The sequence below is a fragment of the Phasianus colchicus genome, chromosome 1, assembly GCF_987193195.1.
Source record: "Phasianus colchicus chromosome 1, bPhaCol1.hap1.1, whole genome shotgun sequence".
NCBI lineage: Eukaryota > Metazoa > Chordata > Aves > Galliformes > Phasianidae > Phasianus > Phasianus colchicus.
This window is the reverse complement of record NC_143436.1, coordinates 193654698-193673135: the sequence shown is the minus strand read 5'-3', so window position 1 is coordinate 193673135 and position 18438 is coordinate 193654698. Positions and strand designations below refer to the sequence as shown.

The 18438-nt window shown below is 40.3% G+C and overlaps 1 protein-coding gene across 3 annotated transcripts in view; it reads right to left on the bottom strand.

Annotated features, from left to right (window-relative positions):
- TENM4 (teneurin transmembrane protein 4) overlaps positions 1–18438 on the bottom strand; it is a 750922-nt gene that overhangs the window by 183015 nt on the left and 549469 nt on the right. For all 3 annotated transcript variants that reach the window (XM_090134119.1, XM_090134120.1, XM_031595483.2), the window contains one exon: positions 1374–1544. In XM_090134119.1, coding sequence (XP_089990245.1) covers positions 1374–1544 — 171 coding nt within the window. The remainder of the gene's footprint in view (positions 1–1373; positions 1545–18438) is intronic.

Sequence of the window (18438 nt, the reverse complement as noted above, 5' to 3'; positions counted from 1 at the left end):
GCTGATGTCACTAAGCATGGCTGAAAAAGAAATCAAGTGGAAGATTTTGATTTGGCCAGTAGTTTTTCATACTTCCATTTATTTTCATTTGGGCTTTTAAAAGGAAATAAACAGATCAAAGCTACACGTTTCAAAAATGAAACACATGGCAAGTTAGAAGGAGAAAAAGGATCTGCCATGAAGTATTTTTGAATGCAACATATGATATCTGCAGATTGCTGTACTGTCTGGTATGGTTTGCTGAGAATATCTTGCTGAGTTGATTTTTCCATGTAGAACATTGTTTTCAGCCATCAGTTGTTAGTAAATACTCTTCTAAGGAACACACATAATCATGGCCTTTATTTGGACTGATAAAGGCAGATAGCTCTTACAGAACAATAAAAAAGCCCAACACCCTATAATTAATTTGAATTAAATAGACAAACATAGGCTCCCTGCCAAATTCCAGGGAACTCTGGAAACTTTTGAATACAATGAGTTGCCGGAATAACAGCATACTTCTTTCTCTTACCCACAAACCCTCATCCTCCAACTAAACACCAAAAATAGCCAATGACTGCAATTTTGCTGGAATCTGTTAGATGTGTATAAAGAAGTTTGACAAACAAAACAGCTTTCTGGAAATCTGAATCACAAAGCAGCTTTCTGAAACTCTGAACTCCTCATTTCTCCTATTAAGTCTTGGGAGGGATAAAAAACGGGTCCTTTGCAGATACTTTCAGCAGTGCTCCCCCTACATAGAGCATAGTAAGATCTAAAGCTACTGGATAATGCACTGCTGAACTGATAAACCATTAGTTTCTTCTACTTTTAGTTAAAATTGCAAGCTGACACCATGATGATGCTTTGAGGAGAAGAGATCTTTTACCTGTACATCTTTGTAAAGAGATGTCCAACCATGGAATATCAACACTCACTGTGCAATGTACCTGATTCTACTTACATTCTTTGGTCCTCAAAACATTTAGTACATAGTGGCAATGGGAAGGCAAAACCGAGTATTTTTGTTCATTAAATGCTCAAGGAATCTAATTTTCAAGTCTTTTTTTCCCCTTGGAAATAGCCATTTGAGACAAGAGTTTTCACAATGGACTTCTGTACTCAGTGAGACAAGTACAGATAGTTCCACCTTGAGAATACCTTGGAAGCATGATGAGGATTGTACAAACTTTTATCACATGAGTGAGTATCAGAAAGGCATGAAACTTAGAAACATATGGAAACAAGACTGACATCTACTAGCTCTAGACGTGAAAGACTGGAAAAAGCACCTGATAATGGCAGTATTGAAGGTAATGGAACATGAGATTGGATGGCTGGAGTTCAGAGGCAGACAGAGGACTGACAACATGGACACACACCAACCATACCTTCACTGGTTCCTTTGCCTTTCCTGTCAGGTAACTCTAACCCTGTGCCCCCCGAAGGATATAAGGAGACGTCCGTTGGCACTGGCCAACTGCTGGCTGTGTCTTCCGTGATTTCATACATCTGCCCTTCCATCGGCTGCAGGTGCCAGTTTAGGCCAAACAGGTGCATGGCTGTGGTGAGCAATGAGAAAAGTCATCTTTTTCTGTCTGTGAGAGTTGCAGAACTACAGGGGCACTTTCTAAACCTTCACTCCACCACCTCGTTAGCAGTCATTGTTTTAGGATAAAAATGGGATTCAGGGGGTTAGACAGCTCCTACAGATTCTGTCACACCAATTTCATGGGTCCTTCTTCTCACCTAAGCCATTTTCGGAGCAACTCTATCATTCCAGTAGAACCACTCCCAGCCTTTGTCCTATGTGAGGGAATGATCAGGTGCCATGTTTCAGAAAACTCCCAAGGCTTGGTGATGATGCAGTGAATACAAAGATATAAGGAGTATTACTTGTCATCATACCAGTAAATCCTAGGAAATGACTCATTAGTTTGCTTTGCTGTAGTTGAGGCATATTATACAGGTTCATTGCTTTTTTTGAACCTATCAATTCAACACATTCTTACTGATATCTCTGACAGTTTTTCCTAAAAAGACCAACTGAAAACAAGCAATTTTAGACCAATCATGCACACATTCCTTAGTGCTCAGTACTAGGAATGCAAGAGACTGTGATTGAGCACTCCTTAGCCCTTCAGCTGCTCCTTTTCAGATCAAAGATACATCCTCAACGTTTGAAAACAAGAAGAGCCGTTCAGATTTGTGTGATACGAAGACATTGCTCTCTGTAGGTTTCTGGGCCATGCAAAGTCATCCAGTGCACACACAAATCTATTTCAAGGCTTTACATAAAGACAAGTGAAGTTAAAGAACAAGACAAAATACTTCAAAAACAAACACATGTATGAGGAGTATGGAAAATCGTATGCTTACACAACTTATACTTGTCCCTTGAAAATATAAAGCAAAACAACGTGGCTTCCCATATCAGTTCCTCCTTTCCCAGCATAAACATTTCATATTCAATCAGTATCCAGTTTAGCTTCAGGCTTTCTACAGCTAAATGATCTGATATTCTCTACACTTGGAATGACATTTCTTTTTTAAGGGAATGCCTTGATATTTTACACTATAATTTCCCCATGAAACTGTTCAATGGCACTAACATCACAGACATATAGCATAAACAAAAAGAGTCAAAAAACATTAAAAAAAAGAGTATTTCCACTGCATATCGTTCTCATTTTATACATAAAGATACATCTGAGCTTGGCAAATGCTGTCAGGGACAAGTGGTTAGTTTATTTAAACCTGTGTATCAGGAACAGTCTTTTCAAGATGATTGAAAAGTAATCTGAGAAGTTCTCCAAAAACAACATGTTTAGGCAATTTAGCAAAATCAGTGACTTTTTCCACTTCAGTTTCAATTAGGTCATCTATCATTTACTAACACAAGTGAACTTGTCTTTGCACTAAAACAGCATCACAAAAACAATGAGAGCAAAACTCTCATTTTACCATATAAACAGGGGCTGATTGTTAACAAAGTCTTGATCATTAAGAAAGAAAATACTCTCTTAAAACTCCCAGGCAGCAAGGAAAGTCTCCCAGGGATCTGGTCACAACTCAGACATTCTTGTATAAGTACACATACCAAGAAGGAATGCTATCAACTCAACTGGTAATCCAACTAGAACACTTCAAGCAGAGTGGCCAGTATTTGGATCTGAAGGGAGAATATTTGGCAGAGCCACTGTGCAAAGGAAGAGAGGAAATCAGACTGGGAGGAAGACATTTGCATCAAGCATTTGGCATTGCTATGTCTGCATAGAATCTTTGTGTTTCTATGGCCTTCATCCTCATCAGGGTGCCTGGAGACTTCCCAGCTATTAATCTCATAAAATAAAATCAGGTAGGAATCTTTTATTTTTATTTCATGGAAAGAAAAAAGAGAAGTATGGTGAATAAGGGGGTTGACTCAATTCACTTGTTCAGGCATTAGAACGAGGCTGTGTGTTACATCCCTTCACTTACTCTGTGCTCCCAGGTTCACAATACCTAACAGAAATTTCATTCATGCCTCCTTCAGAGCTTTCTCTACAAGCTCAGTCCTACATGCCTCCCAAGGATGCTGTCCAGACTGCACCTCTCCATGGACCAGATCTGTGACCCAGATGCTGTTTTGGAGCAAATGTGGTCCAAGCACACATGAGATCCCATGTTTAACCACACAGACATTTGCAGTCAAAGCAGAATTAAACCTGGCCTGTTCGCTCTTCCAGATTCAGACAATACTAGACAGCAAGCAGTCCAGATGCCTCTGCTTGCCTTATGTGCTTAATTGCAACTCCATCTACCAAATATCTGCATACCACAAAGACTTGCATGAGCTTACACAAAACATCACTGGCTCAGGCATAAATTAAGCAACGAATTTTTCACTAGACCATTTGAATTGCTCTATCCTTCAGTTATCACAGGGTAAGCACCCTCCTCTCCTGCAAGAAAATGAAGCCAGAGAAGTCAGCATTGTTTGAGGTGCAGTGGGAAATCTATGAGCATTTCTTCCAGGCATGCAAAAAGCATTTAAATACACCTAAGAGGAAAGGACAAAATAAGGACAAAATTTTGCTTCAGACAAAGGACAGAGCTGGTAGTTTGGAAATGCAATGACTCTTCCCTAATTATCCATCTTCTTCAGTAAGTGAATCATGGTTCCTTGTCATCACTTCTTATTCCTAAATGTTTGCAAAGCATCTTACAATGTCCCAGCCTAGAAAATATGACAAAGTTATACAAAACATAGATGCTGTGTGTGTTACTACACACAAACAAAACCATCTATGTTATCCGACAGGAAAATGTTAATGGAACAACTTTTGTCTTTGGTTAATAGATTTTGTCTGAAGCAAAAAGCTTCTTGCGAACATTGATCCCAAGTGCCCTGTTTAGGATTTCTAATTCAATGCTGCCAAGTACAATATAGAAACCTATAAATATTCACACCCATAGGACAGACATCATGCAATTTCTGCTGCAGGTAAGTAATAACAACAAAAGCCTTTCTGAAACCAAAACAAAAGTCTGGTCTGCTTTGGAAACACACTATGTATGCTACTAGAAAATCAGCTGGCTAAGTGCTTATCATTGCTTTCTTTCAAATACCAGCAATATCTGTTTGTAAGCTGATGGAAAATTCAGTCTTCTCTTGTTCCCTCAGAGGGCCATACTCATGCTAAAAAGTCTAGCAGTACCAGCAGTGGATGATTCGGGCCTAAAACTCAGTGGGACATGTAAAACTGTTGATGCACAGTTGTTTAAAGGTTCTAGGAGAGCACATATCAACCTTGTTCTGTGCTAAATTGATGCAAAGTTCTTTTGTGTGGGAAAAAAAAACAACACAAGAAAGATCATAATCAGGGAAAAACCCTGGAACTGTGGAGGAGAAACACAACTTTGAAGTGTTAATGTTTCTAAAAGCAAAGTAAAGCTGTAAAAATAGTTTCAGATTCCTGATATTCTCAGTCTCCAGGTCAATTGAACCCACTGCTGACATTTTCTCTTCGACTTTTTTTTCCCTTTGCTCAGCTAGATAGAAAATGTGGCTCCCAAAGAGCAAGTGCCTTCCTAAAAGCCCCCACGTCCTTCTCCCCAACATGATGCTCGGCTGATAAGCAGATATCGAAGGCTCCCCATGTATAAAAAGAGCACACTGCAATTAACAATCATTAAAGTGTACCCTTTTGTAAAATACCATGTAGCTTTCACTGCCTGGGAAGCCTCGCGACGAGCTCTTTGCAGAAACCTAGGTTACATTTCCCACGGTTAATAAAACTCTTTTGTCTGCCTTCCCTTGAAATGGAAACAATACTTAGGAGAAACCCTACATGTGTGCTCCCTGGGCCGTTTCAGCACCAGCAACTTGTGGTAAAGTCATCTGGGACATCTGGCCCATTATGCTCCTGTTTTGACATCACATCTTTGACTTGCACATTTTAAACAATACTGAAGCGCTAGCAAAAAGGGCCCTGAAATTTGCTGATCAGGTAACAGCATGTTCTGTGGCAGAATAAACAACCTTATCCTCCGTCCTGAGGCATCTCTGGCCTTCTTGGGGGTGGGGGGAAGAGGAGAAAGAAGGGATGCAAACCCCACAGTGCTTTCAGAGTGTGATTACCCTGCCGAGTTCAGCATTTCAGCGTGTTGCAGCAATTCATTTGCTGCACTCAGATTCACTTGAGCAAAGCAGATTTACAAACAGCTTTAGCATCAGCGGAGCTATTTAACCACCCAAATAAATCAAAGTTCATATCGGTTTCACCAGGTATTTAGGATCATGATTCTTTAGGTTTTAAAACATTCTTTCTTTCTGTATTGCGTTATTCCTATTCCACAGCTCTTTATGGAGACCATAAGCTGATGATGTTAAGCCAAATAAAGAGGAATATCCTTTTGAAACTTGCCTTCAAGAAACACAGGCTTTTGGATATCTCACTGTTACTGCTACTTGCTTATGACACAGCAGAACACTGAGGTCAAAACATCTTACTCAGCGTAGTGGAGAACAAAGAAACTGGAATAGCATTTAGGATGAAAAAGGACAAACAAAGATAATAATTCACATGGTCAACAAAATGGACATCTCTTGGGACAGGTTGATGGAGCGAAGGAGTAAGCAGAGAGAAGCGGATGATTGTGATAGATCACAGGGGGAAGAAAAGACAAGACATGCTTACTGAAGCATATGAGACCCCCAGAAACCACACCAGTCAGCAAAAAATTGAAAAACACACTGCTGGCCCTTTATTAGCTTGTTGCTTTGCCCAAAGCAGCAAGCTAAGTGTAATAAATAACCGAACCAATCAATTACGATGTTTGAAATTAAGGCTGTGGCTGAAGTCACCAGCTGCTTCTATAGTGTTGTTATATGCATTCTTAAAGCGGCTCTGCTGCTGCCTTCCTTGCTGCCCCCTCAGAAGGGGCAGAAGGAGCTGATGCTGGCTGATTCCTCACCTGGGTGAAGTTCCTAGAGAAGCTCATCAATGGAAAAACAGGTTTCTCAGAGTGGGGAACAAACCAAGCAGTGAGTCAGCAGCACAAGCATGGTGCACAGCCTGGATGGACAATGAGCCCACAGAGCATCCAGGCAAGATGGAACAACTTTCAGGCTTGCGATTTTTAGTTTATCAATTCTCTTAGCACTGAGAGTGCTCCATGTTTTGAAGTTCTATTTATCCAAGGATGGAAGTGTATTTTGCATAAAGGGAGCACATAAAATGGGAAAAGGCAGTGTGAGAAGGATGAGCTGAGAGGCACTTGGTGAACAAGAATAAAAATGGGAAAGAAAGAGGAAGGAGGAGAGAAAAATGTGGAAGGAAAGAAACCAAGAAAAGGGAAGGTTAGGAGAGAGCAAAGGAAAGATGGGAAGGGAACAGCAAAAGCAGCTGGAGCTCAGTCAATGGTTGAGAAGACTTTTTAAGTGGTTTGTTTCTTTACTCTCCTGTCTTTCTGTGGAATCAAGCATAAGATATGTGGCGGTTACACGATCCTCTTTAACCTTCAGGCTTGACAATCAGCCTTATAATAACACACTTTCTACAATGAGACCTGAGTTTTGCTTTTTACCCTAATTGGGAAAAAAAAAAAAAAAAAAGCCCCGAATTCCACCACTGAATTACTCAGGGCTAATTTTGACTCAAGTAAATGTATTGCTTTCACTCCTGTCTCCGGAATAAACTTGACTGTAATTATCTGGATAACTGTGTCTCTCTACACTGAAATTATATGATTTCTGTAGAAGTGGGAGAATTGGCTGTTGCAGAATTAATCATGTTTTTGTGACATTCAGTGTTATGAAAAGGAGCCTTTCAGCATGAAATAATCACTGGTTTGTCAATCTTCAATAAATCACGGAAGAAACGCGCACGATTAAGGAGAACGGAGACAGTAAAACAAACAGAGGAGAAAGAACTCTCATGGTTTGCAGGAGTAAATCCTGGACCCTAAAGACCCGCAACTTAAGGATCTTCTGGTGCACCTTAAGGTGAAACTTAAGGTCAGTTCCTCTTGTCCTAATGCTGTTACCTGTGAACAGAGGCCAACCCCCACCTCACCACAGCCTCCTTTCAGGCAGTTGTAGACAGCAATAAGGTCTCTCCTGAGCCTCCTCTTCTCCAAACTGAACCATCCCAGCTCCCCCAGCTGCTCCCCATAAGAACTGAAGACATCTGAAATTGTTTCCTATGGATAAAAGCCTTCCTTCCATGGCTTAAAGCACTTAACTTGAGGAATGGAAAACCTGACTTCAGAAATCACGCTCTGCCCAAATGGATGTGAACTTGCACGCCAGGACAGGTCTGCAGCCCTATGGGAGCAGAGAATCCAGCTGAATTGCTGGGCAGCCAGAAATGCAAAATTAATAGGCCTAAAAGAAACAGAGCCCAAAGGACAGATTGAATACATGTTATTTAAGTGAAAAATCTCAGCTTGCGGCTGGGAGGTCCCACAGCTTCCCTTCCTGGCCTGTAGGTTTATTTGTCACAGGACAATCATTTAGAAAAATAAAACAAAAAGACACAAAGAGGGACATTTAGGGTAATGCCCTTTATTGTAAGCTCCCCAGCTGGTTCCCTTTCTGATTGCTCAGTGATCCAGCTTCAAGGGAAAAAAGGGTTTATATGCCTTCTTCGTAGGCTGAGGGTAAAGACTCTGCTAGGCAAGTCTGCAAATTCTTCACGCTGAGCAATAGAGTGTCCTTATCTGCCTGTCCGAGGGTGGAGGGTAAGGATGAAGGATTTAGACACTAAAAGAGATAATTCTAACTTTGTAGCTTTTTTTTCTTTTTGCACCCTGAATGTCTTACAGTAAGAGGCAGGTGTTTTTACAGCCACTTCCTTGTAGACACATGCTATGGGACACTTCCAGTAATCATCCCAGTACTTCTTGGCCATTCATCTGCACTCAAAGAGATCTCAAGCAGTGCAAGCCCCAGAAGCAGTTTTTTCAGTGCTAACCTGGGTTTCCTCCTTCCACCAGACAGAGTGCAAAGAAGGAATTCAAATGAACCAGAGTCTCCTACCTCTTAAAATGTTGCCACCAGAGTGGGAAGTGCTTCTCGGGAAAACAAAGCATTGTGTTAATTGTCTTCAACCCTGGCTGCAAATGCGTGCACTTGCTTTGAGTTGACACACACCAGTGATTCTCTGACCCCTCCTCACTGCAGAGCCGTATCAAAGATTTCCAAGACAGAAGCAGATGGTCTACCAAACAGTATTAGATCCTTCTTAGGAGAACACTTTATATTTTAATTTAGCTCTCAACTGCTCTTAATAGGGAAGGAAAAAAAGCTTCCAGCTGAAGCATCACATTTCTTTGAAACCTTCAAGGAATTGACTGGAAAGACGTGTTATAAAACCAAGCAGTTAAACTCAATGTTTGTTCAATGCAAAGAGTCAGCACTTCCTATTCAATGTCTCCCTAATTACCCCTGGGGATCAAAGACTTTCAAGCGATTGCCTGTCCATTCAAACTGCTAATAGATGATCACTGGCCTCTCCAGTGCTATGGGAGATTTCTGGACGTTTCTTGTTTTCTACAGGGAAGAAAACTGTCATTTTAAATGCTTAGCATACTTTTGTGGGTATTTTTGGGATGATTTTTTAAAGTGTCAACCTATGGGAAAAAAAAAAAAAATGACATAAAGGTGTTGTGGCTTAACCAAGGAGCTGTCTGCTTAAATACAATCTGCAATTTCCTTCGCCATTGTGAAAGTAGAATAGGAAGTTGAAAGATGGATCTCAGCAACATTTTGCTGCTGCTAGGCAGCTTACAGAACTAAAGCAGCTTATTTCAGCCCCCACAGCTCTAGTAAATTTGGTGTTACACATGCTCAGCCCTTTCTCTGTAAAATAATATTTTCCCTTCTAGATACCCTTTCTGGCAGAGACCACATTACTATAAATATGACTGAGATAGTTCTTCACTATCAAAGTCAATTATAAGATGGTCCCACTGTACCTCTAAATGGAGTTTTAATTTGTGCATATGATATTAGAAAATAATAGTTTTCCCATTGGGGTACTCACTTCAATTAGAGAAATGAGGACAGGCAGCCCTACCAGAGGGCCTGCTACCTTGCTCTGCAATTACTAAAATTCTGGGCTAGTCTGTTGTGGACAGTATAATTTTACAAACAACATTTCATTACACACCTATGAGCCGTGAGACACTAATTAAAAAGGGTATAATTTACATAGGTAAATCAGCAACCTCTTGCATGCTTCTTTTTTTCTTATTACATCTACCAGATAGCGTGAGAAAACCTGCTTTCCCACATTGATAGAATAGGTTGCTTAAAGTCTAAAAGATACAGTTTGTTGTCCCAAAGTCACAAAAGCTCCCTGTTTTCTTCGCCTCAGCATAACAGAGATAGGAACAGAGTTTAGATATGGTATCTGGATCTAAGGGTGGTGAAGCCCTGGCACTGCTGCCCAGAGAGCTGTGGATGCCCCATCCCTGGAGGTGCCCAAGGCCAGGCTGGATGGGGCTCTGTGCAGCCTGAGCTGGTGGGGGGGCAACCAGCCCATGGCAGGGGTTGAAACTGGGTGGGCTTTAAGGTCCCCTCCAACCCAACACTTCTGTGATTCTATGATTCTACGATTTTATGATTCTGTGATCTCGGTTTATGTGCTAAGATCAATGTACTCATGTAGAATTTGATCAGAGAATCATTAGGTTCAAAAAGACCTCGAAGATCATCTAGTCCAAATGAGGAGTGATGGTTTGTCTGCTTGCCCACCCTTTTGAAAACACATCATTTTATCATAAGGATGAGTTGGAGAGTGCTGCTTATGGTTTAATCCTAAAATCAGCTGAAAACTGCAGGTGTGTTTCTCATCACCGTGCAGGCTGAAATAGCACTAGAGCCCCACCTGGGCTGTGCTAGTTGCTGTAATAGAAATGAACAAAAATGACAATCCAGAATCCCTCGACAGCCAAAGCACAGGTTTAACATAAGCTGTACTTAGCTTGAGTGAATCTAGTGACTTCAAGAGCATGATGGAGATGCTTTAAATTAAGCACAAAATTATGCATTTGGCAGATCAGGGCAAAATGCTCATGAGCACCATCAAAACTGAGCCCTAAAGCACAATCCCATCAACTTGGTGACTCTGGGGAGAGATTCCCAACAGATTCATCTGCACAAGTATACAGGAGCATCTCACTGCTTAACTGCTCTGGATATGACAAGTATATGGGTATAAGCAGACCAAGAATATTTTATTTTCATATTTTCTTTACATGAATTTGAAAATCAAGCATATTGCCCCATCAGTTCATAAGGAGAGGGAAAATTTTGTTGTTGTTTTTTTTTTTTTTCCTTTATTTTTCTTTTACTTGCCTGTACATGAGCTCAGCAAATGGATGCAAATGTGCAGTCTGACAGTGTGTAAGTGGATGACACAGTGAACGACACTAATGACACTAATTAATGACACTAGGAATTTTTGTCTGTCCAGGCACCATGGGTTAAACCCAGCACAGTACATTCTGGTACCATAAATCCCAGTGAATGGCTCAGATCTGAAAGCTCTCTCAGTAACAACACAACCTGATGATTTGTTCCCTTGGACTTAGAACTGATTCCAGCACATAGATTAAGGCAAGTGCTCGCAAGTGCAACTCACAGCGTGCTCTTAAAAGGCCCACAGCCATCTTTATATTTAATTACACCTCAAAAAAGCATTTGCTAAGGAAACTCAAAGTTCACCAAGTCAAGCATGCAAAAGTGAGCAAGGAACAGAATTAAGATTTTAGATCAGCTCCTGTATGCATATGTACTCTGTAATAGCCTTTAATTCCCCCATCACAGGCTATTTTTTTTTCCACTGGTCCAATGCTGAGCAGAACAATTGCAAAGAGATTGCCACTCAACCCTGGCAACTCCAGCATTGTTGCACGTTCAATTGCTTTCTAGGGATGCCATATGTTCAGCTTGGTTGGTAGCAACAGGAGGGGGTTGGAAAGGGAAGGAACACACTCAGCGCAGACAATTTTGCTGTAGTACTCTATGTAAGTCCCTACTGCGCATGTCTGAACTCAGATTTTTTGTGTTTTAAGGTAGCCAGCTTCATATGGATGAAAGATATGATAAAGCACATACTATTGTTTGTTGTATCTAATAGGAAAAGATGTCACCATTCCCTGGTACCCACAACAGGGATATAAAATAGCAGCAGATCCAAAGGCAAGATTTTGCAAGAGATTCAGAACCTCTCTTCCACGAATCTGTTTAGGATACATTTACTTGTAATCACTCAGGCCACACTAATTTTGTCTCATTATGGTTCAGAGGCACAGCATTCTGCTTTGATCCCTCTTCCCCAAAGACTATATCAATACTAGCAAATTAAGCACTACAAAAACATGTTCCTAAGCACTGAAATTCGACAGTGCATAGCACAGATCTGGTCCTTGCTAGCTGGGATTCCTATGCACAGGAACTCAACGGTTGTCCAACCAGGACTAAAATCATGGTAGAGTCCCTTCTACCAGAGATCATTCTCTAGAGATGGTTTGAGTACAAAAGGTGTCCAAGCTGGATCAACTGGATGCCCAGAAACATTTCTTTCACAACCTTCAGCAGGGCTGAAAAAGGTACACTAATATGAACAAGCTGTTAATGACCACTGGGATTAATACCATTTGGAGTATCACTATATTTTGACTGTGGGGGTTTCTTCCACCAACAGCCTAAGGAAGACCATTTGATGCTTGATTTCATTATAATTTCTACTATTACTAAAAGAGATTCTGCTCCACTGATTGCCAAATTAAAGCTTCTTTTTAAATAGTTAGTTTAAGCATAGCCATCATCGTACTAACTGCCTGGTTCTGCTTTGCTTTCTAAAGAGTCTCTTTACATAATGAAGTGATGCTTACAGTTGTACCAAGCAAGCAAGGTGTGATGCTGCTGCTGCGCTTCATGCTATCGTATTTGAAAACAGTTAACATATGCTGTTCTCATCATCTTCCCAGGCACAAGCTTCTGCCTGCAATAAGGACACGCTTGGAACTGAAGGTATGATAAAATCAAATAAAGAGGTAGGCAGGAAAGAATGGGGATGGTGAGAGAGTTTATTAGATTTTCATTTAAACACAGAGATTCAACAACCTCTACCTACCTATTTATTGAGCATCAGATTCTGATATCTCAAAGTAAACTGCATAAGTGGTCCTTTTGGAGCTTTAAAGCTTCAGCATAAGTAGTGGTGTTGAAATCTTGTCACAGAGGGAAAGAGTGGGTTGGACATTTCTATTTTTCACAGGTCATCTAACACGTTACCTACACTGTGTACTTAACAGCACCACTTCACTTAATGGTGTAAAGATGTGTACCTAACACATATCTCACCTTCAGCTACAGGCGAAAACAAACCTTAGAGAATGCATCACTGCACGTATCCAATAGAAATGTATGACCTGGCTGCAAATGAAGCTTTGAAGATGTCTTCTAATTTATGCTAGAAAAGGTATGGGAGATAAACCCTAAGCTATAACTGTGGAATGTTTTTCACTGTCACTGACATCTCTGAGCTTATTCTTATGACTGCTTTCCCACACAAATGTATGGTATTTAAAGACACTGAAAAAAGCACATTGCTGGAATCATTTCTTTCTTCCTCCTTCCACTTAACTGCAATTAAATTATGTTATTTCACACTAATTAGCATGAAATAAAAACAAAGACTTCAGAAGAACTCACGTAGGTATTTAGATCTGTAAAATTGATCTCTTTTCAGTGTCTGTGTGCAAAGGTCAATCTGAGCCACGAAATGGAGATTATAGCAGCACATCTGTGCCACTGCCATAAAGGCAAGGTCAGCACTTTTGGTTCAGCATGCTGTTATTTTCTTTTCTGGGAGCTTATAGCAACTATAAAAACTCACTAAAAGCAACTGATAAAAGCTTATAAAAGCTGAGAGGCCACATCTTTCCATTTACTAAAAAGAGATGGAAATTAAACTCATACCTCTTTGTATTAAACATTCTTAAATTTAGGAATGGGTCAAATATCTCAAGGGCTAACTGCGATGTTGTGTCACTGCTGTCTGGTTTCATGATAAACCTCGAGATCAGATAGGGCCCTCTGGAAGCACAGCCTCACTCTGCTCTGGAGCAGTCAGAGATTCAATCATATCGGTGGTCTGCTTCGAAATGGAACTCGTCCTCCCTGAGATCCCACAGTGATGAAAGAGAATCAGACTCAGACAAAAGGACCTCTTCATTCAGTGTCAAAATAAAACAATGAGCAGAAATAAAAAGTAATATATATAAAAAACAAAACAATAGGAAACCAGAGGGTAATCTATATAAATCTAAGATCGTGCAGGAAGTTGATAAAGGAAGCTGAGACCTGAAGACAAAAAAACACATAGCATTAAAAAAAGAAAGAACAATAGAACATTTTTAAAGGGTATTGAAATTCAGTAAGCTGAGCAATGATACAGCTATTTACTTGATGGAGATGGGGAAATTGTTAATAATGTTTTAGTGAAGGCTAAGATGTTCAGTAAGTATTTTTGTTCTGGTTTTTGAAAACAACTAGGATAATACAATTATTTCACAGGAAATAACTTTTTTTCCAGTCCATTAATAACCAAGAATGATATTAAACTACATCTATTCAAGGACAAACATTTTTAAATCTGTAGGCTCATTTAACTTGCATCCAGTAAATGAGATGAGCTAGCAGAGGAGGAATCTGACTCACTGATTAATACTGAACCAGCAACCAAGAGATTAGAACAGGGTCAATGCTGTACAAATATTTAAGAAGGGAAAAGAAGAGGATGCAAGTCACTTGCACTGAGTAGCCTGACATCTATTACAGACAAAATAATGGAAAACATAACATGGAATTCAACTGATGAAGGATGACAAAAGTGAATGTATGTTAATTCAGGTCATTTATACTGTTCTTCTGAAAAACAGATACTAGGAAACAAACAGTTACTCATATTTTGACACAATAACAATTTTGTAAAGCTTCTGATGCAACTTGGTATGACTTTGCCTAAATTTGGTATGATTTTCAGATTCAAGAAACAAACACTTAGAACAGTAAAAAGCAGTACAGAAGCAGTATGGAAAGAAAGAAATATTTTCAGTAATGGGCTTCCTTTCAGTGCTTTTAATTACCATACATTCACGTGAGTAACTAGTCAGAAGAGCGAGCTCAGCTAGGGCTGCCATTGTCACTGACAAATATTCCTCAGTTATCTCCAAAGGGGATGAAAAGCTCACCAACAGACCTTAAAACCACCAGCACTGGGGAAAAAACCACCAAACGGTGACATTTCTGATGAAATTTAACAGTTGATAGCAGGCTTGAAGTTATTCAACCTTAACACACGGTGTTTTATAAGTAAAGATAAAAGCATGGATGTATAAACATGCAGATGACTCCTAGGTGATTGAAGAGACAAACACAATGCTGAGGACGGATCAGATGAACAGGAGAGCTGATGCCAGATGTGAAAGATTCAAACAAAATGTTCTCTGCTATTGTCAAAGGCTGACATATACGCATAGAGTCATCAAATCATTAAGGATGGAAAAGACCTCTATGATCCCCAAGTCCAACTCCAATCCATCCCCACCATAACCCTCAGTGCTGCATCTATGTGTTTCTTTAACACCCCCAGGACAATGACTCCATCACTTCCCTGGGCAGCCTGTGCCAAATCATCACCACTCTTTCTGAGAAGTTGTTTTTCCTAACATCCAGAGAGTCAATCTGAAATTTTGCTGAGAAGAGCACATAGCAGTGAGATACAATCATAGAATCATAGAATTAGGCTTAGGTTAAAAGGGATCTTCAAAATCATCCAGCTCCCACCCCCTGCCCCCCACCAGCTCAGGCTGCCCACGGCCCCATACAGCCTTGAATGCCTCCATGGATGGGGGACCCACAGCTCCCTGGGAGCCAGTGCCTCACTGCTGTGAGTAAAGAATTTCATCCCAACATCTAATCTCAATTTCCCCTCTGAGTATAAAGCCAGTTCCTCCTGTCCTATCACTACCAGACCGTGTAAAAAGTTGGTTCCCTGCTGCTAATAAACTCCCTTCAAGTACTGGAAGGCCACAATGTGGTCTCCCTGGAACCTTCTCTTCTCCAAGCTGAACAAGCCCATCTGCCTCCACCTTGAGAGGCGCTCCAGTCTATGATCATAGGTTGTGTCTACAAAGCAGGGACATTGGCCATTGGAATGCCAAGGCTGAAAGTAACTTGAGGACTAGCAGAAGAGGCTGGTAACAAAAATCCAAGGTTATTTTCATGCTCAGAAGAAGCTGATGAGATCCTCACAAATCTAGGTTGGGAAGCTAGGATCTGAAGTAGATATGTGACTTACCAGTGTGCAAAGGGTGGATTAAGCAGCTGGAGGTTACCAGCCCAAAGTGTCCTAAGCTACATGATTTAAGAGTGTTTCTGGCTTTTAACACTAACATTTACAAATAAAGTTTTAAATAAGAATTAAGGGAATGCACCCTTCCCACTTTGAATCAACACTGAATCAATTAATAAAAGATGTCTTGCTTGAACATGCTCCTTAGCACTGCAGACCTTGCTGAAGTGCTAACCACTCGCAAAGCAGAAATTGCCATCAAATGGAATAGCTCAGTTTTAATACTCCTCAGTTTTACACCTATCCCACTTGGCACATCGGGCAACTCAAGCAAAATCAAGTGTGTTTCTTTTATATTCTCCTATTCTTTTCCAGCAGAATTTTCTGGAAGTGCCTCTTTTTCAAGAGTGGATGCACGATTGTGTATTTCTCCTATTCCAACATTTTTAATGTCAGGTTGCAAATCTTAGTCAGGTTGAAACAGCAGATGTTCTTTCGTGGAGATTCTATGGGAAGTTTTTAACACCCACCTGAATGAATTGATCTTCACAAGAATAGCTCAGAAGTGAGATCTTGTATCTTTATAACCTTGATTTTAAAGCTGCAATTAGATCACCTGTATTTCTTTTTCCCTGAACTATAAAGCTAGCAGCTGACACTATCCAAAGATACAGAGCACAATCCAGAACCAAAAAAAATTTAATGCACATAATACAAACAACTCTTCCTGACTTTGAAGATGACGGTAAATAAGATGTGGGTTATAGTTAACATCACCATGCATCTTAAGCAGCAGTGAAAGATTACACAACAGGGCATTGCAGGAGTGGAAATTAATAGCCCTTCTTGGATAAATTTTGTTTCTCATCCCTGATAATTACTGTTTTGAGTACAGGTACAATACAAACAACCAAATATCTTTTCTTGGTCATGTCAGGCAAAACATATATGTAACATTCTTTAGTGCAGCTACACTGAGATGCACTTTGGGGATGTGCCAGTGCTTTGTACAGCACCGTGTGTGTGCATGTGGAGAGGAACAAGGGGTAATGCCATGAAGTGACTGGGACTGAATCGTTCCAGTGAGTCATTAACTCACTGTAGGTCTGACAAGGGAAAGTTCCCTTTGACAGATCCCTGCTGGCAGCATCCTGAGCTCCACACTGCTCAACCAGCACCTGGCAAGCTGTGCCCTCAGCAGCTGCCCTGCCTGGTTCCTTAACAAGAGCCCAGTGTAACTGAGGCTCACACAAAGCCCTGTGATCCCCACCTCTGTTATAGGACAAAGCTTGGGAAAGATTCCCGTGACTTGGCTGAAATGAGGCTGAAAGCTCACTGTGACAGCATCTCCCCATGTGCCTGAGACCTGTTTTATGATTTCTGAGCTTTGTTGAGATCACTTGGAGATCAGCAACAGAACTGATACTTCAGAATAGATGGAAGAGTGTATTTGCTGTCTTTTAGTCAGGTCAACCTCCAGAATCAGGGATTCCTAAAAATACTTGTCTTGGTCCAGCTCCTGCTGCAGACACGGGGACCAATGCCATCGACTCTGACTGCATTTAAACAACTGCTAAAGTAAATGAGATTGTTCCAATTTAAGAGAATGTGCAAGTGAATGATAAAGCCCATACTTCCCAAATATCACTGGGTATAGGGAGTTAAAAAGGTTTTTTTTCACACTGTATCAATGATACATAATCAGATGTTATGAGAATCCACTTCAAAATTGAAAACTGAAGAGCTGGATGCAATTTAAACTGTAGAATTGTCATTGAGGGACTAGCACTAAGCATGCTTGTGTGCTTTTGGAACTACAGGAGCCAGATTTAACAGAAAAAAATCCACATATTCAGGCACTGCTCTGTAACATTAAAAAGACAGCGCTGGGTTGTGATGATGATCCCTTTCAAGCAGCATCCGGAAATGTTAAGTCTTACAAGCATCTACTGTACATAAAATATATTATGGATGACACTATGGCCCTTTTCAAAATGGATTTCACCATTTTGTAGATAAAGGGTAAAATGAAGTAAATGAGATCCAGAATTACTAAGTGTGCTGTGTGCAGTAATTTGGGGAATATGTGAAAGAACCAAAAACGGACCTGGAAGCTCTTCTGTACGTAGCAGATTGAGCTCATAATGTAAAGGCTTTGCTAGAACAGATTGTTGAGCTTCTGCATTTTATCTAAGATAAGGTGGGAAACAGAAAAATCACTATGAATCAAAAGAACAAATGGTAAGAGTAGCAAAGCAGAACTTAATCTGGGATCAGAAGGGAAATACTAAAGCAGTAAAAGAAAGAAACTTGGTGGGTAACAAACTGCTTTGTATTTTAAGTTGAATAAAAGCCTTACTATTGGGGCACATAGCTCCAATTATATAGCTCAATTTTAAGAATTAAGCATTAACAATGTCTCCTATTGTCCTTAAGTGGGATGTAAGCACACATTAATTAGTATATTATACATTCATAACTGACCAGCTAGATAGCTAAGAGTTTTGGAGAACTGCTTTAAATGGGGTTTGCTACATTTCATCAAAGAATCAGAGAGACTGTGCTAGCTTTCAGGGTGATCTTCTAACAATACATGGAAAGA